The 27,743-nt window shown below is 49.4% G+C and overlaps 1 protein-coding gene and 1 long non-coding RNA gene across 2 annotated transcripts in view; both read left to right on the top strand.

The window, feature by feature from the left end:
- Positions 1–27,743, top strand: part of LOC144480949 (uncharacterized) — a 120,278-nt gene that overhangs the window by 82,287 nt on the left and 10,248 nt on the right. The window contains exon 8 of the mRNA XM_078200565.1: positions 14,778–15,133. Coding sequence (XP_078056691.1) covers positions 14,778–15,133 — 356 coding nt within the window. The remainder of the gene's footprint in view (positions 1–14,777; positions 15,134–27,743) is intronic.
- On the top strand, positions 955–14,132 carry LOC144480859 (uncharacterized). Its single transcript, XR_013495719.1, has 2 exons — positions 955–1,082; positions 14,020–14,132. It is a non-coding gene; the product is annotated as an uncharacterized LOC144480859 (long non-coding RNA).

Here is a 27,743-nt window from a genome sequence, read left to right as displayed (position 1 = left end):
AGGTACATCCAGAGACCCAGGTACATCCAGAGCTCCAGGTACACCCAGAGACCCAGGTACATCCAGAGACCCAGGTACATCCAGAGACCCAGGTACATCCAGAGACCCAGGTACATCCAGAGACCCAGGTACATCCAAATTCATCCAGAGACCCAGGTACATCCAGAGACCCAGGTACATCCAGAGCTCCAGGTACACCCAGAGACCCAGGTACATCCAGAGACCCAGGTACATCCAGAGCTCCAGGTACACCCAGAGACCCAGGTACATCCAGAGACCCAGGTACATCCAGAGACCCAGGTACATCCAAATTCATCCAAGTGACCCAGGTACATCCAAATTCATCCAGAGACCCAGGTACATTCAAATTCATCCAGAGACCCAGGTACATCCAAATTCATCCAGAGACCCAGGTACATTCAAATTCATCCAGAGACCCAGGTACATCCAGAGACCCAGGTACATCCAAATTCATCCAGAGACCCAGGTACATTCAAATTCATCCAGAGACCCAGGTACATCCAAATTCATCCAGAGACCCAGGTACATCCAGAGCCCCAGGTACATCCAGAGACCCAGGTACACCCAGAGACCCAGGTACATCCAGAGCCCCAGGTACATCCAGAGACCCAGGTACACCCAGAGACCCAGGTACATCCAGAGCCCCAGGTACATCCAGAGACCCAGGTACACCCAGAGACCCAGGTACATCCAGAGACCCAGGTACACCCAGAGACCCAGGTACATCCAGAGACCCAGGTCCATGCTCTGGGCACCTGTGCTCAACACACACCCCCAGCCCAGCCCCGCCCCTCATTCACCCCGATTGGTTGGAGGACCAGCCGCTCCCGCCCGGTCCTCCAGCCCCGCCCCCCCTCTTCCTATTGGTCCAGATCCGCCGTCAATCACTCCGCCACGGCATTGTGACGTCGAGCATGCGCAGTGCGGCTCATGTCCCAGGGACCGGCGCTTGTTTGTCTGATCTCCAGGCGGGAAGGAGGCGGCTCAGCGGAGGCAGCGTTAGGGGCAGTGGGTTGAGGAGGGGAGGCTCCACACGCACCCAGACGAGGCTTGCCTCAAAGGTAAAACAATAAATTACCGACGGGGAGGGTTTATCTTTTTGTTTTGTTCTCAGGGCCGATCCCCCCCCCCCCGTCCCGTCCCAGATCCCCGGCTAACGGCCGCCATCTTGATAGATGGTGATTTGCGATAGGGCGCGTGCGCGTGCGCGGCCGCCATCTTACGAGGTGGCCCTTGTGTGGCTGTGGGCGCATGCGCGGCCACCATCTTAAGCGAATGGCAATGTGCGGCGGTGCGCGTGCGCGACGTTGCCTGTCAGCTGGAGAAAGAGGAAGTAGTGCATTTGTGTCCTGGACCTGACAGAGGTGGGTTCTGGAAACTCCTTTTACAGGGAGTTCGAGGAGGAGGATTTACACACAGCAAACTCCAACTAAAGATCACATTAAGATCTGATTACGTTCACTCGAGTTAATCTGGATATTATCTGGCTTTTGTTATTTATTTAAAGTTTTATAAACACTAGGAGCAGGAGTAGGCCATCCGGCCCCTCGAGCCCTGCTCCGCCATTCAATAAGATCATGGCTGATCTTTTCCTGGACTCGGCTCCACTCTCCCGCCCGCTCAACCTAACCCTGAATTCCTTTTACTGTTCAAAAATCTACCTATCCTTGCCTTAAAAACATTCAATGAGCCAGCCTCAACTGCTTCACTGGGCAGGGAATTCCACAGATTCACAACCCTTTGGGTGAAGAAGTTCCTCCTCAACTCAGTCCTAAATCTGCTTCCCCTTATTTTGAGGCCATGCCCCCCTAGTTCTAGTTTCACCCGCCAGTGGAAACAACTTCCCTGCTTCTATCTTGCCTATTCCCTTCATAATCTTATATGTTTCTATAAGATCTCCCCTCATTCTTCTGAATTCCAATGAGTATAGCCCCAGTCTCTCCTCATAAGCCAACCCTCTCAACTCTGGAATCAACCTAGTGAATCTCCTCTGCACCCCCTCCAGTGCCAGTATATCCTTTCTCAAGTAAGGAGACCAAAACTGTACACAGTACTCCAGGTGTGGCCTCACCTTATACAGCTGCAACATAACCTCACTGTTTTTAAACTCCATCCCTCTAGCAATGAAGGACAAAATTCCATTTGCCTTCTTAATTACCTGCTGCACCTGCAAACCAACTCCTTGTGATTCTTGCACAAGGACACCCAGGTCCCTCTGCACAGCAGCATGCTGCAATTTTTTACCATTGAAATCATAGTCCATTTTGCTGTTACTTCTAATAAAAAGGATGACCTCACATTTACCAACATTGTACTCCATCTGCCAGACCTTCACCCACTCACTTAGACTATCTATATCCCTTTGCAGACTTTCAGCGTCCTCTGCACACTTTGCTCTGCCACTCATCTTAGTGTCATCTGTGAATTTTGACACACTACGCTTGGTCCCCAACTCCAAATCATCTATGTAAATCGTAAACAATTGCGCTCCCAACACTGATCCCTGAGGCACACCACTCGTCACTGATCGCCTACCAGAAAAACACCCATTTACCCCCACTCTTTGCTTTCTGTTAGTTAACCAATCCTCTATCCATGCTAATACGTTACCCGTAATACCGTGCACCTTTATCTTATACAGCAGTCTTTGGTGTGGCACCTTGTCAAATGCCTTCTGGAAATCCAGATACATCACATCCACAGGTTCCCCATTGTCCACTGTACATGTAATGTTCTCAAAGAATTCCACCAAATTAATCAAACATGACCTTTCCTTTATGAACCCATGCTGCGTCTTACCAATGGGACAATTTATATCCAGATGTCTCGCTATTTCTTCCTTGATGATAGATTCAAGCATTTTCCCTACTACAGAAGTTAAGCTAACCGGCCTATAGTTACCCGCCTTTTGTCTACCTCCTTTTCTAAACAGTGGCGTCACATTTGCTGTTTTCCAATCTGCGGGAACCACCCCAGAGTCCAGCGGATTTTGGTAAATTACCACTAGTGCATTTGCTATTTCTCCCGCCATCTCTTTTAGTACCCTGGGATGTATTCCATCAGGACCAGGAGACGTGTCTACCTTTAGCCCCCATTAACTTGCCCAACACTACCTCTTCCATGATAATGATAGGTTCTGGGTCCTCACCTGCCATCGCCTTCCTTTCATCAATTTTTGGCCTGTTATTTGTGTCTTCCACTGTGAAGACCGACACAAAATACCTGTTCAATGCCTCAGCCATTTTCTCATTTCCAGTTATTACATCCCCCTTCTCATCCCCTAAAGGACCAATGTTTACTTTAGCCACTCTTTTTTGTTTTATATATTTGTCGAAACTTTTGCTATCTTTTTATATTCTGAGCTAGTTTATCTCATAATCCATCTTACTTTTCTTTATAGCTTTTTTCGTGGCTTTCTGCTGACCTTTAAAGATTTCGCAATCCTCTACGTTCCTACTAATCTTTGCCACTTTGTGTGCATTTTCTTTCAATTTGATACCCTCCTTTATTTCCTTAGATATCCATGGCTGATTATCTCTTTTTCTACAGTCCTTCCTTATCACTGGTATATACTTTTGCTGAGCACTGTGAAAGATCGCTTTGAAAATCCTCCAGTGTTCCTTAATTGTCCCACCATAAAGATTTCGCTCCCAGTCTACCTTAGCCAACTTCTCCCTCATCCCTTTGTAGTCTCCACGAGACACTGGCAATGGATTTTACCTTCTCACGCTCATCTGTATTTTAAATTCAACCATACTGTGATTGCTTCTTCCGAGAGGATCCCTAACTGTAAGATCATTAATTATTCCCGTCTCATTACACAGGACCAGATCTAGGATAGCTTGCTCCCTCGTGGGTTCCATTACATATTGTTCAAGGAAGCTATCGCGGACACATTCTATGAACTCCTCCTCAAGGCTGCCTTGACCGACCTGGTTTGACCAATTGACAAGTAGATTAAAATCCCCCATGATAATTGCTGTACCATTTTTACATGCATCAGTTATTTCTTTGTTTATTTCTCGCCCCACCATGATGTCATTATTTGGTGGTCTATAGACTACGCCTATCAGTGACTTTTTCTCCTTACTATTTCTAATTTCCACCCAAATGGATTCAACCTTTTTTTCCATAGAACCTATATCATCTCTCACTACCGCCCTGATGTCATCCTTAAATATCAGAGCTACACCACCTCCCTTACCTTCCTGTCGGTCTCTCCGAACAGTCTGATACCCCTGGATATTCAACTCCCAGTCGTGACCATCCTGCAACCATGTCTCTGTAATGGCCACCAAACCATACTTGTTGACAATGATTTGTGCTGTCAACTGTTTCGAATGCTACGAGCATTCAGATAAAGTACCCTTATGCTAGTTTTTGTACCTTCTTTTTGAATTTAACACTTCCATTAATAACATCTCCTGAGTTCTCCTTTCTTTTAACTTTTTTCCTGATTTTTGATGTAGTTGGAACATTCTCCCCACATTTTGTCCTTGCATAGGTTCCCATCCCCCTGGCATATTAGTTTCAACCCTCCCCAACCGCTCTAGCAAACACTCCTCGTAGGACGTCAGTCCCAGTCCTGCCCAGGTGTATTTGTACATATCCCACCTCCCCCAGAACTGGTCCCAATGCCCCAGGAATCTGAAACCCTCCCCCTGACACCATCTCTTCAGCCATGCATTTATCCGATATGTCCTCTCATTTCTACTCATCCCTTCACTTCCTCATCCAGGTCATTTATGAAAATGACAAACAGCAAGGGTCCCAGAACAGACCCCTGGGGCACACCACTGGTGACCGACCTCCATTTAGAAAAAGACCCATCTATACACACTCTCTGCCTCCTTTGGGCAAGCCAGTTCTGGATCCACAGTGCAGCAGCCCCTTGGATCCCAATCCCCTCTCACTTTTTCTAGAAGCCTTGCATGGGGGACCTTATCAAACGCCTTGCTAAAATCCATATAAACCACATCTACCGCCTTCCCTTCGTCAATGTGTTTAGTCACATTCTTGAAGAACTCCACCAAGCTCGTAAGGCACGATCTGCCCTTGACAAAGCCATGCTGAGTATTCTTGAGCATACTAAACCTCTCTAAATGCTCATATATCCTGTCCCTCAGGGTCTTCTCCATCAGTTTACCAACCACTGAGGTTAGACTCACCGGTCGGTAATTACCTGGGCTATCCCTATTCCCCTTCTTGAAAATAGGAACCACATCCTCCAATCCTCCGGCACCTCTCCCGTCTCCATCGACGACGCAAAGACGCAATACACAGACAAAACATACCGTTCATAGAGCACATAAGGGAGAAGGAAAGGATTTGGGGAGGGGGATGGGGGCGATTCTCCCATCCTGCTGCGCTGATTTTTTTTTTTAAAGTGGCGAGGGATTTAAGTGGGGCCGGAATGGCGCGATCCGCGCTGGGTGTCCAGCCCCGAGTGGGTCTCACAGTGCCGGATCTCCCACCCCCCAGGAGTCTTTCACTCTGTGGTGTACAGTAGCTCCCCACTAATGGGGAGCTGGCGACCCCGACCCCACTGGAGTGAAGAAGGGGGGGATCAGGCTCCCCCCCCCTGCCCCCAGAGAGTTGGCTGTCTGGGGTAGTGCCCCCTGAGCATTGTCATCTTGGCAGTGTCAGCCTGGGCCCCGTGGGAACAGCCCAAGGGGCAAAATGCCAATGCCTAGGGGGACCTTGGCACTGGGCTTGGGGCAGTGCCAAAGGGATGGGGCCTAATGGGGGCTGGGCCTGATTTTGGGAGGGCGGGGGGTGCAATTGGTGGGGGTGGAGGGGTCCAGCTGCCACTCTGCAGACGGGTTCGGTGGGGGAGGGAGGGAGGCCAGAGATCGGTGCTGGTCTTTAGTGTGGGGGGGGGTGGGGTGAACATAAGAAATAGGAGCAGGAGTAGGCCATCTGGCCCCTCGAGCCTGCCCCGCCATTCAATAAGATAATGGCTGATCTGAAGTGAATCAGTTCCACTTACCCACCTGCTCCCCATAACCCCTAATTCCCTTACTGATCAGGAATCCATCTATCCATGATTTAAACACATTCAACGAGGTAGCCTCCACCACTTCAGTGGGCAGAGAATTCCAGAGATTCACCACCCTCTGAGAGAAGAAGTTCCTCCTCAACTCTGTCCTAAACTGACCCCCCTTTATTTTGAGGCTGTGCCCTCTAGTTCTGGTTTCCTTTCTAAGTGGAAAGAATCTCTCTGCCCCAACCCTACCCAGCCCCTTCATTATCTCATAGGTCTCTATAAGATCCCCCCTCAGCCTTCTAAATTCCAATGAGTACAAACCCAATCTGCTCAGTCTCTCCTCATAATCAACACCCCTCATCTCCGGTATCAACCTGGTGAACCTTCTCTGCACTCCCTCCAAGGCCAATATATCCTTTCGCAAGTAAGGGGACCAATACTGCACACAGTATTCCAGCTGCGGCCTCACCAATGCCTTGTACAGATGCAGTAAGACATCTCTGCTTTTATATTCTATCCCCCTCGCGATAAATGCCAACATTCCATTTGCCTTCTTGATCACCAGTTGCACCTGCAGACTGGGTTTTTGCGGCTCATGCACAAGGACCCCCAGGTCCCTCTGCACAGTAGCATGTTATAATTTTTTTCCATTTAGATAATAATCCAATTTGCTATTTCCTCCAAAGTGAATAACCTCGCATTTGCCAACGTTATACTCCATCTGCCAGATCCTCGCCCACTCGCTCAGCCTGTCCAAATCTCTCTGCAGACCTTCCGCTTCCTCCACGCAATTCACTTTCCGCTCATCTTCGGGTCATCCGCAAACTTTGTTGCCCCACACTCAGTCCCCTCCTCCAGATCGTCTATGTAAATAGTAAACAGTTGAGGCCCCAGTACCGATCCCTGCGGCACGCCACTGGTCACCATCTGCCAATCAGAAAAGGGTGGGCAGCCTGCTGGGGCGATCGGGGCTGCTGGTGGGGGGGGGGGGGGGGGGGGGACAGAGGGAGGGGGCTGGAACTGCCAGCTTGGGGGAATGGGAGGTTTGGGTCAAGGCATGGTTGTTGGGGGGGGGGGGTGAGAAGACCGACATTACGGGGATCGTGGGGCTGGCCAGTGATTGATCTGGCCTGCAATCGGGAGGCCAGCAGATAGGGGCCACCGCGCATGCGCCGTTCTCAGTGCTGATAGATCGGTGCAGGCGCAATGGCACGCTTAGCGCTGTGCTACCAGCTATAATGATTAGCACTGCTGCCTCACAGCGCCAGGGACCCGGATTCAATTCCCGGCTTGGGGTCACTGTCTGTGCGGAGTCTGCGCGTTCTCCCCGTGTCTGCGTGGGTTTCCTCCCACAGTCTTGAAAGACGTGCTGGTTTGGCACGTTGACCTGAACAGGCGCCGGAGTGTGGCGACTCGGGGAATTTCACAGTAACTTCATTGCAGTAAGGTAAGCCTTATTTGTGACTAAAATAAATAAGCTTTTTCCAAGCGGGAATAGGCCCCACCCCCAGATTTTTTAAATGTGGTTTACGCTGGTGCGTTCAGCATGGCACAGAGTATGGGAGATTCTTCTCTGGACTCCCACTGAAAAAAACAATGTGATTTACTCCAGTTTTCATGCAAGTTCGACACATGGAATATTTTTGGGAGAATCGCCCCCTTGATTTATTATTGTCGCATGTACTGGTATACAGTGAAAAGTATTGTTCCTTGCGCGATATACAGACAAAGCATACCGTTCATAGAGTGAGTTTAAAGTTTTAAGCTTCATTTTATTAGTGTCACAAGTAGGCTTACATTAACACTGCAATGAAGTTACTGTGAAAATCCCCCTCGTCGCCACACTCCGGCGCCTGTTCGGGTGACACTGAGGGAGAATTTAGCACGGCCCGATGACACCCTAACCAGCACGTCTTTCAGACTGTGGGAGGAAACCGGAGCACCCGGAGGAAACCCACGCAGACACGGGGAGAATGTGCAGACTCCGCACAGACAGTGACCCGAGCCGGGAATCGAACCCAGGTCCCTGGCGCCGTGAGGCTGCAGTGCTAATCACTGTGCTACCATGCTGCCCCTTATATATTGTCTGGTTTTTGAGTGTAAGGATTGAAATTCGACTCATTACTTTTGATTTATTATTGTCATGTGTATTGGGACACAGTGAAAAGTATTGTTTCTTGCGCGCTATACAGACAAAGCATACCGTTCATAGAGAAGGAAACGAGAGTGCAGAATGTAGTGTTACAGTCGCAGCAGATCAACTTAAAGATCAACTTAATATATGGTGGGTCCATCCAAAAGTCTGATGGCAGCAGGGAAGAAGCTGTTCTCGAGTCAGTTGGTACGTTAACTCAGGCTTTTGTATCTTTTTCCCGATAGAAGAGAGTGGGTCCACTCTCTGGGGAGGGTGGCACTGTGGCACAATGGTTAGCACTGCTGCCTCACAGCGCCAGAGACCGGGTTTGATTCCCTGCTTGGGTCACTGAGTGGGGTTTGCATATTCTCCCCCCCCCCCCCCGTGTCTGTGTGGGTTTCCTCCGGGTGCTCCGGTTTCCTCCCACAGTCCAAAGATGTGCGGGTTAGGTTGATTGGCCATGCTAACCCTTGGAGTCCCGAGATGCGTAGGTTAGAGGGATTAGTGGATAAATATGTAGGGATATGGGGGTAGGGCCTGGGTGGGATTGTGGTCGGTGCAGACTCGATGGGCCGAATGGCCTCTTTTTGTACTGTAGGGTTTCTATGATTCTATGAATCTGAAAGACGTGCGGGTTAGGGTGTATTGGCCGTGCTAAATTCTCCCTCGGTGTAACCCGAACAGGCGCCGGAGTGTGGCGACTAGGGGATTTTCACAGTAACTTCATTGCAGTGTTAATGTAAGCCGACTTGTGACACTAATAAAATAAAGGTTAAAAGGTGTAGTGGTAATGTCATTGGACGAGTAACCTAGAGGGCCAGGCGAATGGCCTGAGATCAGGGATTTAAATCCCAGCAGGGCAGCCAGGGGTATTTATATTCAATTAATGACCTGATATTCAAAAGCTCGCTTTTGTATTGGTGACCAGGGAAACATTGTGGTGAGCTTTTGGAACAGGTAAAGTGTGCGGGACTGGGATTTACAGCTTTGCTCGCACAACAAGGGGACAAAGTAGAAAGGGTCGAGAGCTTCATGTTTCAGGTGTCCAGATCACCAACAACCTGTCCTGGTCCCCCCCGTGCCGACACTATAGTTAAGAAAGCCCCACCAACGCCTCTACTTTCTCAGAAGACTAAGGAAATTTGGCATGTCAGCTACGACTCTCACCAACTTTTACAGATGCACCATAGAAAGCATTCTTTCTGGATGTATCACAGCTCGGTCTGGCTCCTGCTCTGCCCAAGACCGCAAGGAACTACGAAGAGTCGTGAATGTAGCCCAATCCATCACGCAAACCAGCCTCCCATCCATTGACTCTGTCGACACTTCCCGCTGCCTCGGCAAAGCAGCCAGCATAATCAATAACCCCACGCACCCCAGATACACACTCTTCCACCTTCTTCCGTCGAGAAAAAGATACAAAAGTTTGAGGTCACATACCAACCGACTCGAGAACAGCTTCTTCCCTGCTGCCATCAGACTTTTGAATAGACCTACCTCACATTAAGTTGATCTTTCTCTACACCCTAGCTATGACTGTAACACTACATTCTGCACTCTCTCGTTTCCTTCTCTATGAACGGTATGCTTTGTTTGTATAGCACGCAGGAAACAATATTCACTATATACTAATACATGTGACAATAATAAATTAAATCAAAGTCCCCAGACAATTAAATGATCTAAAATAAAAGTAATATACTGCAGGTGCTGGAATCTGTAGCAAAAACAGAAAATGCGGGGAAAACATCCACGGGAAGCTGAAATAGAGTTAACAATTCCATAAGACCATAAGACATACGAGCAGAATTAGGCCACTCGGCCCATCGAGTCTGCTCCGCCATTCAATCATGGTTGATGTTTTTCTCATCCCCATTCTCCTGCCTTTTCCCCATAACCCCTGATCCCCTTATTAGTCAAGAACCTATCTATCTCTGTCTTAAAGACACTCAATGACCCGGCCTCCACAGCCTTCTGCGGCAAAGAGTTCCACAGATTCATCACTCTCTGGCTGAAGAAATTCCTCCTCATCTCTGTTTTAAAGGATCGTCCCTTTAGCCTAAGGTTGTACTAGTTTTTTCTACTAGTGGAAACATCCTCTCCACGTCCACTCTATCCAGGTCTTGCTGTATTCTATAAGTTTCAATAAGGTCCCCCCTTATCCTTCTAAACTCCAACGAGTACAGACCCAGAGTCCTCAACCGTCCCTCATACAACAAGCTCTTCATTCCAGGGATCACTCTTGTGAACCTCCTCTGGACCCTTTCCAAGGCCAGCACATCCTTCCTTAGATACGAGGCCCAAAACTGCTCACAATATTCCAAATGGGGCCTTATTCAGCCTCAGAAGTACATCCCTGCTCTTGTATTCTAACACTCTTGACATGAATGCTAACATTGCATCTGCCTTCCTAACTGCCGACTAAACCTGCACAGTAACCTTAGGAGAATCATAGAAACCCGACAGTACAGAAATAGGCCATTCGGCCCATCGAGTCTGCACCGACCACAATCCCACCCAGGCCCTACCCCCATATCCCCACATATTTTACCCACTAATCCCTCTAATCTATGCATCCCAGGACACTAAGGGGCAATTTTAGCTTGGCCAATCGACCTAACCCACACATCTTTGGGGAGGAAACCGGAGCACCCGGAGGAAACCCACGCAGACGTGAGGAGAATGTGCAAACCCCGCACAGACAGTGACCCGAGCCGGGAATCGAACCCAGGTCCCTGGAGCTGTGAACAAGGACTCCCAAGTTCATTTGTGTTTCAAAGAACAAAGAACAAAGAAAATGACAGTACAGGAACAGGCCCTTCGGCCCTCCAAGCCTGCACCGACCCTGCTGCCCGACTTAACTAAAACCCCCTACCCTTCCGGGGACCATATCCCTCTATTTCCATCCTATTCATGTATTTTTCAAGACGCCTCTTAAAAGTCACTACCGTATCCGCTTCCACTACCTCCCCCGGCAACGAGTTCCAGGCACCCACTACTCTGTGTAAAAAATCTGCCTCGTATATCTATTTTAAACCTTGCCCATCGCACCTTAAACCTGTGCCCCCTAGTAATTGACTCTTCCACCCTGGGAAAAAGCTTCTGACTATCCACTCTGTCCATGCCTCTCATAATCTTATAGACTTCTATCAGGTCTCCCCTCAACCTCCGTCGTTCCAGTGAGAACAAACAAAGTTTCTCCAACCTAACCACATAGTTAATGTCCATACCAGGCAACATCCTGGTAAATCTTTTCTGTACCCTCTCCAAAGCCTCCACATCCTTCTGGTAGTGTGGCGTCCAGAATTGAACACTATATTCTAAGTGCGGCCTAACTAAGGTTCTATAAAGCTGCAACCTGACTCACCAATTTTTAAACTCAATGCCCCAGCCAATGAAGGCAAGCATGCCATATGCCTTCTTGACTATCTTCTCCCCGTGCATTGCCACTTTCAGTGACCTGTGTACTTGTATACACAGATCCCTTTGCCTATCAATACCCTTAAGGGTTCTGCCATTTACTGTATATTTCCTATCTGTATTAGACCTTCCAAAATGCATTACTTCACATTTGTCCGGATTAAACTCCATCTGCCATCTCTCCACCCAAGTCTTCAACCAATCTATATCCTGCTGTATCCTCTGATGGTCCTCATCGCTATCCGCAAATCCACCAACCTTTGTGTCTTCCGCAAACTTGCTAATCAAACCAGTTACATTTTCCTCCAAATCATTTATATATATTACAAACAGCAAAGGTCCCAGCACTGATCTCTGAGGAACACCACTTATCACAGCCCTCCATTCAGAAACGCATCCTTCCACTGTTACCCTCCGTCTTCTTTGACCGAGTAAGAAGTCTAACAACACCAGGTTAAAGTCCAACAGGTTCATTTGGTAGCTTTCGGAACAGGCTGTTCCTTCGTCAGGTGGGTGGGAGTTCTGATCACAAACAGGGCACAAAGTCACAAACTCAATTTACATGAATAATGATTGGAATGTGAGTCTTTACAGCTAATCAAGTCTTAAAGGTACAGACAATGGTAGCTTTTGCTACCAAATAAACCTGTTGGACTTTAACCTGGTGTTGTTAGACTTCTTACTGTGTTTACCCCCGTCCAACGCCGGCATCTCCACATTATTCTTTCACCGAGCCAGTTTTGTATCCACCTTGCCAGCTCACCTCTGATCCCATGCGACTTCACCTTCTGCACCAGTCGGCCATGAGGGATCTTGTCAAACGCCTTACTGAAGTCTATGTAGACAACATCCACTGCCCTACCCTCATCAATCATCTTCGTTACTTCCTCAAAAAACTCGATCAAGTTCGTGAGACACCACCTCCCTTTCACAAAACCATGTTGCCTCTCACTAATACATCCACTTATTTCCAAGTGGGAATAAACCCTGTCTCGAAGAATCCTCTCCAATAATTTCCCAACACCGATGTAAGGCTCACCGGCCTGTAAATACCTAGATTATTCTTGCTACCCTTCTAAAACAAAGGAACAGCGTTGGCTATTCTCCAATCCTCTGGGACCTCCCCTGTAGCCAGTGATTTCACTCAAGGGCCCAGCAATTTCCTCCCTTGCCTCTCTCAATATTCTGGGGCATATCCCATCAGGCTCTGGGGACTTGTCTACCTTAATGTTTCTCAAGAACTCCAATACCTCCTCCTTTTTGATCTCAACATGACTCAAACTATCTACATATCCTTTCCCAGACTCATCATCCACCAAGTCCTTCTCTTTGGTGAATACTGACGCAAAGTACTCATTTAATACCTCGCCCATTTTCTCTCGCTCCACGCATAGATTCCCTCCCTTGTCCTTGAGTGGGCCAACCCTCTCCCTGGCTACCCTCTTGCTCTTTATATATGTATAAAAAGCCTTGGGATTGTCCTTAATCCTGCTGGCCAATGATTTTTCATGACTCCTTTTAGCCCTGTACATTACTTAGTGCAGCATATCTGGTTATCTGAAATTACAAAGTTGCAAGTTCTTTGGAAAGGTAAGCATCTGGGCTTGCTCCATTGGTTGAAGTGCAGCAAAGTTTAGCTCGGGGCCTGTACTGTTGACCCTTCCGTGAACACCAGCAGCAAAATAAGTTAGTTTTCTGTATCCCATGTAGCCCATTTTATGAGGGAACTTTAAACACAGAGAGGGTCCAAGCCAGGGTTCAGACCTGAGCACTGGTGTGAGCCCCATTTCCATGACTGAAGCAATTTATACATTTTTTCCCTCAGTGCAGGTCCAGGCAAAAAAACTGGTGTGTACCTCACCAGCTTTTCTCTCCACATTTTCCAGCACTTCGTAAAAATGGCACCTCTCCAGATATCATGGGGCCACAATCTAAAAAAAAAGGCCAAGCTCACTCAACCTATCCTCACAAGGCATGCCCCCCAACCCAGGCAACATCCCTGCAAATCTCCTCCGCACCCCCCCCCCCCCCCCCCCCCATGGCCTCCACATCCTTCCTTTCGAGTCCGTGTGACTCTTTATAGAGTCCCTACAGAGCAGAAAGAGGCCATTCGGCCCATTGAGTCTGGACCAACCACATCCCACCCAGGCCGTATCCCCATAACACCGCATATATTACCACTGACACTGAGGGTCAATTTAGCACGGCCAACCAATCCAACCAGCATGTCTTTCGGACTGTGGGAGGAAACCGGAGCACCCGGAGGAGACACGGGGAGAACGTGCAAACTCCACACAGACAGTGACCCAAGCCGGGAATCGAACCCGGGTCCCTGGCGCTGTGAGGCAGCAGTGCCAACCACTGTGCCCTTCAGGGGGTTTTCTGCTTTTGCTTGCGGCTAGAATGATCTGTTCTGAATTTCTCTCCTGGACTGACCTTTGTATACTGGTTTGACCAGGTTACAAGGAGGAGACTTGGCAGACTGGGAACCGGATACTCAGATCATCAGGACTTGAATATCATTGGATCTTCAGTGTTGCACGAGGAGCGGTTCTGTGTTGGGGGACGGGGGGGAAACAAGGGTTTCGAGCTTCGGTGGAAAAGCGGAGAGAGGCGCGCACACACCAGAGTGAATGCTCCAGTGAACTGACTGTGGAAAGAGGTACACAGCCTGAGACAAATATTCACAGCAAGGAGAAATCCTAAATACGTTCTCTGCCTGGAGGAAGCTTCGCGTGATCATAGAAACCCTACAGTGCACAAGGAGGCCATTCGGCCCATCGAGTCTGCACCGACCACAATCCCACCCAGGCCCTACCCCCACATATTTACCCGCTAATCCCTCTAACCTACGCATCTCAGGGGCAATTTTAACCTGGCCAATCAACCTAACCCGCACATCTTTGGACTGTGGGAGGAAACCGGAGCACCCGGAGGAAACCCACGCGATCATCCAACCTGGAGATACATAAGGATAGCAGCGTTACGGAGAGACCGTGGAAATGTGGGGACTGCGAGAGGGGATTCAATTACCCGTCTGAGCTGGAAATCCATCGCCGTACCCACACCGGGGAGAGGCCGTTCGCCTGCACCGCCTGCGGGTCGGGATTCTCCCGCCTCTCCAACCTGCAGAGGCACCAGCGCACGCACTCCGACGCGCGGGCCTTCCAGTGCCCCGACTGCGGCAAGGGCTTCAAGAGCGGCGGCGACCTGCAGAAGCACCGGCGCACCCACACCGGCGAGCGGCCGTTCGTCTGCCCCGACTGCGGCAAGGGCTTCACCTGCTCGTCCAACCTGCTGAAGCACCGGCGCTCCCACGCCGGCGAGCGGCCGTTCGTCTGCGCCGACTGCGGCAAGGGCTTCGCGGGCTCCTTCACCCTGCTCCAGCACCGGCAGGTCCACTCGGGCGAGAGGCCCTTCACCTGCCCCGAGTGCGGGAGGGGCTTCACCCGCTCCTTCACCCTCCTGTCCCACCAGCGCATTCACACGGGCGAGAGGCCCTTCACCTGCCCCGTGTGCGGGAAGGGCTACACCCGGTCGTCCCACCTCCTGAGGCACCAGGTAGACCACGAGTGACTGCCGGTCGGGCCTGGATCAGGACGCTTGGCCAATCCGTCAGATGTAAAGAAAAGAAGCTTATTTATCAGTGTCACAAGTCGGCTTACATTAACACTGCAATGAAGTTACTGTGAAAATCCCCTAGTCGCCACACTCCGGCGCCTGTTCGGGTTACACTGAGGGAGAAGTTAGCACGGCCCAATGACACCCTAACCAGCACGTCTTTCGGACTGTGGGAGGAAACTGGAGCACCCGGAGGAAACCCACGCCGACACGGGGAGAACGTGCAGACTCCACACAGACAGTGACCCGAGCCGGGGATTGAACCCGGGTCCCTGGCGCTGTGAGGCAGCAGTGCTCACCACTGTGCCCAGTGCGGATGAGATGCGTACGTAACGTACCTCGGCCGCTCTCTTCCACGGCTCGGAGTTCCTTGACAGAAGGCTCCTTTTACAACTGGGTTTAGAGTCGGGAAGAACAACGGTGAATGCTGGACTCCCTATTTCATAAAACCGGGATCTGTTCCGGGCTGAAAGTGAAACGGCGGGTTTACATTTCCAGATGGAAAATGGCTGTGCGGTAAGAGGATTTAAAATGTTTGTGTGGCGTTCCTGATTCTATCGATTGTAAAAGGAAAAGCCGACATAATCCCGGATGTCCATAGGCTGCAACTGAATCAGAGAGTCCCAACAGTGCAGAAGGAGGCCGATCGAGTCTGCACCAGCGACAATCCTACAGAGGCGCTATCCCCCCGTCACCCCACGTATTTACTCTGCTAACCCCCCTGACACTGAGGGACAATTTACCATGGATAATCCTACCCACGCATCTTTGGACACTAAGGGGACAATTTAGCATGGCCAATCCACCTAACCTGCACATCTTTGGACACTAAGAGGCAATTTAGCATGGCCAATCCACCTAACCTGCACATCTTTGGACACTAAGAGGCAATTTAGCATGGCCAATCCACCTAACCTGCACATCTTTGAGCACTTAGAGGCAATTTAGCATGGCCAATCCACCTAACCTGCACATCTTTGAGCACTAAGAGGCAATTTAGCATGGCCAATCCACCTAACCTGCACATCTTTGAGCACTTAGAGGCAATTTAGCATGGTCAATCCACCTAACCTGTACATCTTTGGACACTAAGAGGCAATTTAGCATGGCCAATCCACCTAACCTACACATCTTTGGACACTAAGGGGACAATTTAGCACGGCCAATCCACCTAACCTGCACATCTTTGGACACTAAGAGGCAATTTAGCAGGGCCAATCCACCTAACCTGCACATCTTTGGACACTCGAAGGGGCAATTTAGCATGGCCAATCCACCTAACCTGCACACCTTTGGACACTCTAAGGGGCAATTTAGCATGGTCAATCCACCTAACCTGCACATCTTTGGACACACTAAGGGGCAATTTAGCACGGCCAATCCACCTAACCTGCACATCTTTGGACACACTAAGGGGCAATTTAGCATGGCCAATCCACCTAACCTGCACACCTTTGGACACACTAAGGGGCAATTTAGCACGGCCAATCCACCTAACCTGCACATCTTTGGAATGAGAAAGGAAACTGGGGCGCCCAAAGGAAACCCACGCAGACACGGGGAGAATGTGCAAACTCCACACAGACAGTGACCCGAGATCGGATTCGAACCCGGGTCTCTGTGAGGCAGCAGTGCTAACCACGTGTTACCCACGACTAATGATGATTTAACCTGAGGATCACCACACCTCAGTTGTGTACAGTTCTGGTCACCCTATTATAGAAAGGTTATTATTAAACTAGAAAGACTTTACATTTGGAATATTGTGTGCAGTTCTGGTCACCTCACTATAAGAAGGATGTGGAAGCGCTGGAAAGAGTGCAGAGGAGATTTACCAGGATGCTGCCTGGTTTGGAGGGTAGGTCATATGAGGAAAGGTTGAGGGAGCTAGGGCTGTTCTCTCTGGAGCGGAGGAGGCTGAGGGGAGACTTAATAGAGGTGTATAAAATGACGAAGGGGATAGATAGAGTGAACGTTCAAAGACTATTTCCTCGGGTGGATGGAGCTATTACAAGGGGGCATAACTATAGGGTTCGTGGTGGGAGATACAGGACGGATATCAGAGGTAGGTTCTTTACGCAGAGAGTGGTTGGGGTGTGGAATGGATTGCCTGCAGTGATAGTGGAGTCAGACACTTTAGAAACATTTAAGCGGTTATTGGATAGGCACATGGAGCACACCAGGATGATAGGGAGTGGGATAGCTTGATCTTGGTTTCAGATAAAGCTCGGCACAACATCGTGGGCCGAAGGGCCTGTTCTGTGCTGTACTGTTCTATGTTCTATAAGAGTGCAGAAAAGATTTACTAGGATGCTACCGGGACTTGATGGTTTGAGGTGTAAGGAGAGGCTGGATGGACTGGGACTTTTTTCCCTGGAGTGTAGGAGACTTAGGAGTGATCTTATAAAGGCCTGTAAAATAATGAGGGGCACAGATAACGGGCATAGGGGGGAGAGATACAAAAGGGTCCAGAGGAGCAATTTTTTCACTGAGGGTGGTGAGGGTGGAATGAGCGGGTACAATTTTGTCTTTTAAAAAGCAATTGGACAGTTACATGGGTAAGATTGGTACATAGAAATCATAGAAACCCTACAGTACAGAAAGAGGCCATTCGGCCCATCGAGTCTGCACCGATCACAATCCCACCCAGGCCCTACCCCCATATCCCTACACATTTTACCCACTAATCCCTCTAATCTACGCATCCCAAGACACTAAGGGGCAATTTTAGCATGGCCAATCAACCTAACCCGCACATCTTTGGACAGAGGGATATGGGCCAAACGCAGGCAATTGGGACTAACTTAGTGGAAAAAAACCGGGCAACATGGACAAGTTGGGCTAAAGGGCCTGTTTCCATGCTGTAAACCTCTGTGACTCTATGACTCAGACGATGGGCAAGGTTGAGATGGTTGAATATCCTTAGCCGGTCCAGGAATTGAACCCACGCTTCTGGCGTCGATCTGCATCTCAAACCAGCCACCCGGCCAACTGAATTAAACCGACCCACTCAAATCAATCTGAGGCACTAGCAACAACTCGCAGTTACATTGAGCCGTTAACATAGTAAAACATCCCGAGGTGATCCGCAGATAATCCAAAGTTTGGTCAAAGGTTTCAACAAGTATCTTGAAGTAGGAGAGAGAGGTTTAGGGAGGAAATTCTAGACCTCGGGACAAGGGCAGCTGAATGAACGGCCGGCCGCCAATGGTGATGTGGATCGGGGAATAAATTCGACAGGAACAGGGAGCTGTGACAGTGGCACAGTGGCTAGCACTGCTGCCTCGTAGCAACAGGGACCCGGATTCAATTCTGACCTTGCGTGGGGTTACGGGAATAGGGCCTGGGTGGGATTGTGGTTCGGTGCAGGCTCGATGGGCCGAATGGCCTTCTGCCTGCACTAAAGGGATTGATTCTATGAATAGGGTGGTGGTAGGGGCTGGAAGAGGTTCCAGAGGGGAATCAAAACAGGGGGAAGAGGAGACTGCACAATTATCCACAATGATGGAGGAGCCCAGCACCTCAGCGCAAAGGTTAAAGCTGAAGCATTCGCAACCACCTTCAGCCAGAAGTGCCAAGTGGATGATCCATCTCGGCCTCTTCATGAGGTCCCAAGCAGCGCTGATGACAGTCTTCAGCCAATTCAATTCATTCCATGCGATATCGAGTAACAGCTGACGGCACTGGACAACGCCAACACCATGAGGTCCTGATGATATTTTAGCAGTAGTCTTAGAATCTTAGAAGAATCATAGAATCCCTACAGTGCAGAGGAGGCCATTCAACCCAAGGAATTTGCACCGACTCTCTGACAGAGTAACTTATCCCTATCCCCGTAACACCACACATCTTGGAACATGAGGGGCAATTTAGCATGGGCAATCCACCTAAGCAGCACATCTTTGGACACTAAGGGACAATTTAGCATGAACAATCCGCCTGATCTGGACATCTTTGGACTGTGGGAGGAAACCGGAGCATAGAACAGTACAGCACAGAACAGGCCCTTCGGCCCACGATGTTGTGCCGAGCTTTGTCTGAAACCCAGATCAAGCTATTTCCTCCCTATCATCCCGAAGTACTCCATGTGCCTATCCAATAGCTTCTTAAATGTTCCTAAAGTTTCTGACTCCACTATCACTGCAGGCAGTCCATTCCACACCCCATCCACTCTCTGAGTAAAAAACCTACCTCGGACATCCTTCCTATATCTCCCACCATGAACCCTATAGTTATGCCCCCTAGTTACCGCTCCATTCACCCGAGGAAATAGTCTTTGAACGTTCACTCTATCTATCCCCCTCATCATCTTATAAACCTTTATTAAGTCTCCTCTCAACCTCCTCCGCTCCAGAGAGAAAAGTCCAAGTTCCCTCAACCTTTCCTCATAAGACCTACTGTCCAAACCAGGCAGCATCCTGGTAAATCTCCTCTGCACTCTTTCCAGCGCTTCCACATCCTTCTTATAGTGAGGTGACCAGAAAGACACGCAATATTCCAAATGTGGTCTCACCAAGGTCCTATACAGTTGCAGCATAACCCCACGGCTCTTAAACTCCAACCCCCTGTTAATGAACGCCAACACACTATAGGCCTTCTTCACGGCTCTATCCACTTGAGTGGCAACCTTCAGAGATCTATGGATATGAACCCCAAGATCTCTCTGTTCCTCCACAGTCTTCAGAACCCTACCTTTGACCCTGTAATCCACATTCAAATATCTCCTTCCAAAATGAATCACCTCGCATTTATCCGGGTTAAACTCCATTTCCCATTTTTCAGCCCAGCTCTGAATCCATGCACCCGGAGGAAACCCACCCAGACACGGGGAGAATGTGCAAACTCCACACAGACAGTGACCCAAGACTGGAATTCAACCCTGGTCCCTGACATTGAGGCTGCAGTGCTAACCACTGTGCCACCCATATATTAATACTGAAGACTTGTGCCTCAGAATTTGCCATACCTCGAGCCCAGATGTGCTAATAGAGCACTGGCATCCCCTCCCCGACAATGTGGAAAATTGTCATGGTGTGTCCTGTCCACAAAAAAACCAGGAGAAATCCAATTACTGCCCTATCCGTCTACTCTCGATCATCAGTAAAGTGATGGAAGGGGTCACCAACAGTGCTATCAAGCGACACTTGCTTATCAATAACTTGCTCACTGATGCTCAGGTCCTGACCCCATTACAACTTTGGTCCAAACATGGACAGAAGTGCTGGCAGCAAAATGGCACTGTGGTTAGCACTGCTGCCTCACAGCCCCGGGGACCCGGGTTCAATTCCAGCCTCGGGTCACTGTCTGTGTGGAGTCTGCATGTTCTCCCCCGTATCTGCGTGGGTTTCCTCCGGGTGCTCTGGTTTCCTCTCACAGTCCAAAAGATGTGCTGGTTAGGTGGATTGGCCATGCTAAATTGCCCCTTAGTGTCCAAAGATGTGCAGGTTAGGTGGATTGGCCATGCTAAATTGCCCCTTAGTGTCCAAAGATGTGCAGGTTAGGTGGATTGGCCATGCTAAATTGCCCCTTAGTGACCAAAGATGTGTAGATTAGGTGGATTGGCCATGCTAAATTGCCCCTTAGTGTCCAAAGATGTGCAGGTTAGGTGGATTGACCATGCTAAATTGCCCCTTAGTGTCCAAAGATGTGCAGGTTAGATGGATTGGCCATGCTAAATTGCCCCTTAGTGTCCAAAGATGTGCAGGTTAGATGGATTGGCCATGCCAAATTGCCCCTTAGTGTCCAAAGATGCGCAGGTTGGGTGGATTGGCCATGCTAAATTGCCCCTTAGTGTCCAAAGATGCGCAGGTTGGGTGGATTGGCCATGTTAAATTGCCCCTTAGTGTCCAAAGATGTGCAGGTTGGGTGGATTGGCCATGCTAAATTGCCCCTTAGTTTCCAATGATGTGCAGGTTAGGTGGATTGGCCATGCTAAATTGCCCCTTCGTGTCCAAAGATGTGCAGGTTAGATGGATTGGCCATGCTAAATTGCCCCTTAGTGTCCAAAGATGTGCAGGTTGGGTGGATTGACCATGCTAAATTGCCCCTTAGTGTCCAAAGATGTGCAGGTTAGGTGGATTGGCCATGCTAAATTGCCCCTTAGTGTCCAAAGATGTGCAGGTTGGGTGGATTGGCCATGCTAAATTGCCCCATAGTGTCCAAAGATGTGCAGGTCAGATGGATTATTCATTAAAAATTGCCCCTTGGTGTCAGGCGGGTAAATGTGTGGGGTTATGGGGATAGGACCTGGGTGGGATTGCTGTTGGTGCAAACTCGATGGTCTGAATGGCCTCCTTCTGCACAGTTGATTTTACGTTTCTATGATATGTACCAATAACAACATTGGCCACATCATGCAACGTGTTGTTGCAATCTCCGTAGAGACCAATAAGCTTAAAATAAATAATTCCAAGCGACTAAACCAAGAGACAAGCTTTCACTCTTTAATAAAACAATGAAACTAAAATCGACACGGAGGAACCTAAAAATGAGGAAAAGGAAAACTGTTTTACTCGCACATGTTGGAGACAGGAGGCAGTTTTAGTCTGTCTGAAGCTCAGTTTGCATTCACACAAAGCCCAGCGGTCTGGTTGGAGGACCAGAGTCCTGCCGGTCTTCCGACTCTTCCCATTGGTCAGTCACCTCCAGACAAGAAGGACGTGGAGGCTTTGGAGAGAGTACAGAGGAGGTTTACCAGGATGTTGCCTGGTATGGAGGGGCTTAGTTATGAGGCGAGATTGGGTAAACTGGGGTTGTTCTCCCTGGAAAGACGGAGGATGAGGGGAGACCTAATAGAGGTGTATAAAATTATGAAAGGCATAGATAGGGTGAACGGTGGGAAGCTTTTCCCCAGGTCGGTGGTGACGTTCACGAGGGGTCATAGGTTCAAGGTGAAGGGGGGGAGGTTTAACACAGATATCAGAAGGACATATTTTACACAGAGGGTGGTGGGGGCCTGGAATGCGCTGCCGGGCAAGGTGGTGGAGGCGGACACACTGGGAACGTTTAAGACTTATCTAGCTAGCCACATGAACGGAGTGGGAATGGAGGGATACAAAAGAATGGTCTGGTTTGGACCAGGGAGCGGCGAGGGCTTGGAGGGCCGAAGGGCCTGTTCCTGTGCTGTATTGTTCTTTGTTCTTAATTACATTGAGAGGTAATAGGCCATATCTAGCGGGTCACACGTAATTATGAAGACTGGGGTGGGAGAGACTGACTGCCAGATGCTGGGATAGCTGGAATGCCGCCAAGGGTTTCCAATCATTTCCAAGTTTGAGGTGTGTTCCGGCCTCCCAACACCCTCTGCCTGTGCGCAGCAGCCTGCCTCCTCCTCCTCACCTTTCACCCCTCCGCACGGGCTTCTCGCCACTTGCCGGCCAATGCCCGAACACTGCCCAGGTCTTTCTGCGTTCGGACGTGGGCTGCTTTGGTCTGAGGGGATGTGAATGGTGCGGAACATCGTGCAATTGTCAGCAAACATCCCCACTTCTGACCTTATGATAAGGGGGAGGTGGGTGGCGGGAAGGTCATCGATGAAGCAACTGAAGATGGTTGGGACGAGGACGCTATCCTGAGGAAGTGATGTCCTGGAGCTGAGATGATTGACTTCCAACCATCTTCCTTTGCGCCGGGTGTGACTCCAACCAGTGGAGAGCTCCCTCCCCACCGATTCCCATTGACTTCAGTTTTCCTATGGTCCCCTGGTGTCCATACTTGGGACAAATGTGGCCTTGTGGTCCGCTCTCACCTCACCACTGGAGTTCAGTATCATCGAGCGTAGAAGGTGGACAAGCAGTCGTCGTAACAGGACAACCTGATTTATTAAAATTTAGCCCAATCAATTTAAAGCAGGCACTCAGCGACCAAGAACCTATAAAATTAGAATTTGACGGTGTTGACAACATCGGACCAATCCTATTGTGGGAATATTGGTAGGTCATCGCAGGTATAAAAGAGGAGGGAAAACAGGACAGCAACAGACGAACTGCCACCTCTCCAGCCGAGAGAGGGAACAGCTCTCAACTCTGCCAGCTTCAGATATTTCTTCAGAGAATGCATCATCTAAAGAACAATACAGCACAGGAACAGGCCCTTCGGCCCTCCAAGCCCGCGCCGCTCATGTGCCCACTAGACCATTCTTTTGTATCCCTCTATTCCCCAGTCTGTTCATGTGGCTATCTAGATAAGTCTTAAACGATCCCAGCGTGTCCGCCTCCACCACCTTGCCCGGCAGCGCATTCCAGGCCCCCACCACCCTCTGTGTAAAATACGTCCCCCTGACATCTGTGTCGAACCTTGCCTCCCTCACCTTGAATCCGTGACCCCTTGTGTTCGTCACCTCCGACCTGGGAAAAAACTTCCCACCGTTCACCCTATCTATGCCCTTCATAATTTTATACACCTCTATTAGGTCGCCCCCCCCATCCTCCGTCTTTCCAGGGCGAACAACCCCAGTTTACCCAATCTCTCCTCATAGCTAAGACCCTCCATACCAGGCAACATCCTGGTAAACCTTCTCTGCACTCTTTCCAAAGCCTCCACGTCCTTCTGGTAGTGCGGCGACCAGAACTGGACACAGTATTCCAAATGTGGCCTAACCATCGTTCTATACAGCTGCATCATCATATGCCAACTTTTATACTCTATGCCCCGTCCAATAAAGGCAAGCATGCCATATGCCTTCTTCACCACCCTCTCCACCTGTGCTGCCACCTTTAAGGATCTGTGGACTTGTACACCCAGGTCCCTCTGTGTGTCTATACTCCTGATGGTTCTGCCATTTATTGTATAGCTCCCCCTTACATTAGATCTACCGAAATGCATCACTTCGCATTTATCTGGATTAAATTCCATCTGCCATTTCTCCGCCCAATGTTCCAGCCTATCTATATCCTGCTGTATTCTCTGACAATGTTCATCACTATCCGCAACTCCAGCAATCTTTGTGTCGTCCGCAAACTTACTGATCACACCAGTTACATCTTCCTCCAAATCAGTTATATATATCACAAACAGATTTATATATATATATGATTTATATATATCATCTAACTAGCAAAAGGTACCAAATCAGAAAGAACTTCGAGACAGAGGAATCAACAGGGGAACTCCAAAAGCTTCCGAAAGCCACAAACCTGGTTGTATTTTTTTGACAGTGGCTGAATTCTATTATTATCACAGAAACCCTACAGGGCAGAAAGAGGCCATTTGGCCCATCGAGTCTGCACCGACCACAATCCTACCCAGGCCCTACCCCCATATCCCTACACATTTACCCGCTAATCCCTCTAACCCACGCATCTCAGGACACTAAGGGGCAATTTTTTAGCATGGCCAATCAACCTAACCCGCACATCTTTGGACTGTGGGAGGAAACCGGAGCACCCGGAGGAAACCCACGCAGACACGGGAAGAATGTGCAAACTCCACACAGACAGTGACCCGAGCCGGGAATCGAACCCAGGTCCCTGGAGCTGTGAAGCAGCAGTGCTAACCACTGTGCTACCAGTACAAAAAACAATTATATTTTTTGTTAATGAATGAGTATTGTATTTGTATGAACAACATTCCAGTAGAACCTTATTTTATTTGGTATGTTACTTATTTAAAGTTCCCTGTGAGTTAAATAAATTGTAAGTGTCCATTTTGACGTGAGGGTCAGGTATTTCTGTTAGTTGCCCGCTAAACGTTACTGAAGGACAGTTCACACCTTCCCACACACCTTTCACAGATTAAGAGGCGAGGTATTCCTCTCTGGGGGGGATTCGGCATTCCGTTTCAAAAGGGGGTCAACCTCCGCATCGTAACAATAGCCTCAGAATAAAGGTGCACCAATCTAAGACTGAGATGAGGAGGAATTTCTTCTCTCAGAGGGTTGAGAGTTTTTGAAACTCCTTGCCACAGAGAGCTGTGGGGGGCAGAGGCCTTGTGTTTATTTTTGATTTGATTCATTATTGTCACATGGGATACAGTGAAAAGTATTGATGAAAAGTCAGTGTTGTACAGACAAAACATACCGTTCATAGAACACATGGGGAGAAGGGGAGTTTAAAGTTTTATTTTATTAGTGTCACAAGTCGGCTTACATTAACACTGCAATGAAGTTACTGTGAAAATCCTCTAGTCGCCACACTCCGGCACCTGTTCGGGTTACACTGAGGGAGACTTTAGCACGGCCCAATCCACCTAACCAGCACATCCATCGGACTGTGGGAGGAAACCGGGGCACCCGGAGGTAACCCACATGCATGGGGAGAAAGTGCAAACTCTACACAGAGAGTGACCCGAGCCGGGAATCGAATGTGGGTCCCTGTTGCTGTGAGGCAGCAGTGCTAATCACTGTGCTACCATGCTGCCCAGGATAGGGATGATGTATAAACCTGTTGGACTTTAACCTGGTGTTGTTAAACTTCTTACTGTGTTTGCCCAGGATATAGTGTTGCAGTTGCAGATAGGGTGTAGAGACAGATCAGCTTTAATATATGGTAGGTCCGTTCAAAAGTCTGACGGCAGCAGGGAAGAAGCTGTTCTTGAGTCGTTCGGTACGTGACCTCAGACTTTTGTATCTTCTTCCCAATGGAAGAAGGTGGAAGAGAGAATGTCCGGGGTGCGTGGGGTCCGTGATGATGCTGGTTGCTTTTCCGAGGCAGCGGGAAGTGTAGAGGGAGTCAGTGGATGGGAGGCTGGTTTACGTGCTGGACTGGGCTTCATTCACGACCCGATGTAGTTTCTCGTGGTCTTGGACAGAGCAGGACCCATATCAAGCTGTAATACAACCAGAAAGAATGCTCTCTGTGGTGCATCTGTACAAGTTGGCGAAAATTGCAGTGGACAAGCTGAATTTCCTTAGCCTCCTGAGAAAGTAGAGGCGTTGGTTGGCTTTCTTAACTATAGCATCGGTGTGGTGGGACCAGGACAGGTTGTTGGTGATCTGGATACCTAGAAACGCGAAGCTCTCAACCATCTAACACTGCACGGTGGCACAGTGGTTAGCACTGCTGCCTCACAGCTCCAGAGGCCTGGGTTCGATTCTCGGCTCGGGGTCACTGTCTGTGTGGAGTTTGCACATTCTCCCCGTGTCTGCGTGGGTTTCCTCCGGCTGCTCCGGTTTCCTCCCACAAAGATGTGCGGGTTAGGTTGATTGGCCATGCTTAAATTGCCCCTTAGTGTCCCGAGATGTGTAGGTTAGAGGGATTAGCGGGGCGAATGTGTGGTGTTGTGGGGATAGGGCCTGGGGTGGGATTATTGTCGGCGCAGGCTCGATGGGCCGAATGGTCTCCTCCTGTACTGTAGGGATTCTATGATTCACCACCGTTGATGTAGACAGAGACATGTCCTCAACTACGCTTCCTCAAGTCGATTTAAGGGACGGGGAAAAAGGGTTTCGGGGAAAGGGCTGGAAAGTGGACGTGTTGGATCAGCCATGTTCCTATTGAATGGCAGAGCAGGCTCGAGGCCTACTGCTCCTATTATAGAACAAAGAACAATACAGCACAGGAACAGGCCCTTCGGCCCTCCAAGCCCACGCCGCTCCCCGATCCAAACTAGACCATTCTTTTGTATCCCTCCATTCCCACTCCGTTCATGTGGCTATCTAGATAAGTCTTAAACGTTCCCAGTGTGTCCGCCTCCACCACCTTGCCCGGCAGCGCATTCCAGGCCCCCACCACCCTCTGTGTAAAATATGTCCTTCTGATATCCGTGTTAAACCTCCCCGTCCCCTCACCTTGAACCTATGACCCCTCGTGAACGTCACCAGCGACCTGGGAAAAAGCTTCCCACCGTTCATCCTATCTATGCCTTTCTTAATTTTATACACCTCTATTAAGTCTCCCCTCATCCTCCGTCTTTCCAGGGAGAACAACCCCAGTTTACCCAATCTCTCCTCATAACTAAGCCCTTCCATACCAGGCAACATCCTGGTAAACCTCCTCTGCACTCTCTCTAAAGCCTCCACGTCCTTCTGGTAGTGCGGCGACCAGAACTGGGCGCAGTATTCCAAATGCGGCCGAACCAACGTTCTATACATCTGCAACATCAGACCCCAACTTTTATACTCTATGCCCCGTCCTATAAAGGCAAGCATGCCATATGCCTTATTCACTACCTTCTCCACCTGTGACGTCACCTTCAAGGATCTGTGGACTTGCACACCCAGGTCCCTCTGCGTATCTACACCCTTTATGGTTCTGCCATTTATCGTATAGCTCCCCCCTACGTTAGTTCTACCAAAATGCATCACTTCGCATTTATCTGGATTGAACTCCATCTGCCATTTCTTTGCCTAAATTTCCAGCCTATCTATAATCCTTCTGTAGCCTCTGACAATGTTCCTCACTATCTGCAAGTCCAGCCATTTTTGTGTCGTCCGCAAACTTACTGATCACCCCAGTTACACCTTCTTCCAGATCGTTTATATAAATCACAAACAGCAGAGGTCCCAATACAGAGCCCTGCAGAACACCACTAGTCACAGGCCTCCAGCCGGAAAAAGACCCTTCCACTTCCACCCTCTGTCTTCTGTGACCAAGCCAGTTCTCCACCCATCTAGCCACCTCCCCC

Source organism: Mustelus asterias, chromosome 30 (assembly GCF_964213995.1).
Source record: "Mustelus asterias chromosome 30, sMusAst1.hap1.1, whole genome shotgun sequence".
NCBI classification, from domain to species: Eukaryota; Metazoa; Chordata; class Chondrichthyes; order Carcharhiniformes; family Triakidae; genus Mustelus; species Mustelus asterias.
This window is presented reverse-complemented; position numbering and strand designations above follow the sequence as displayed.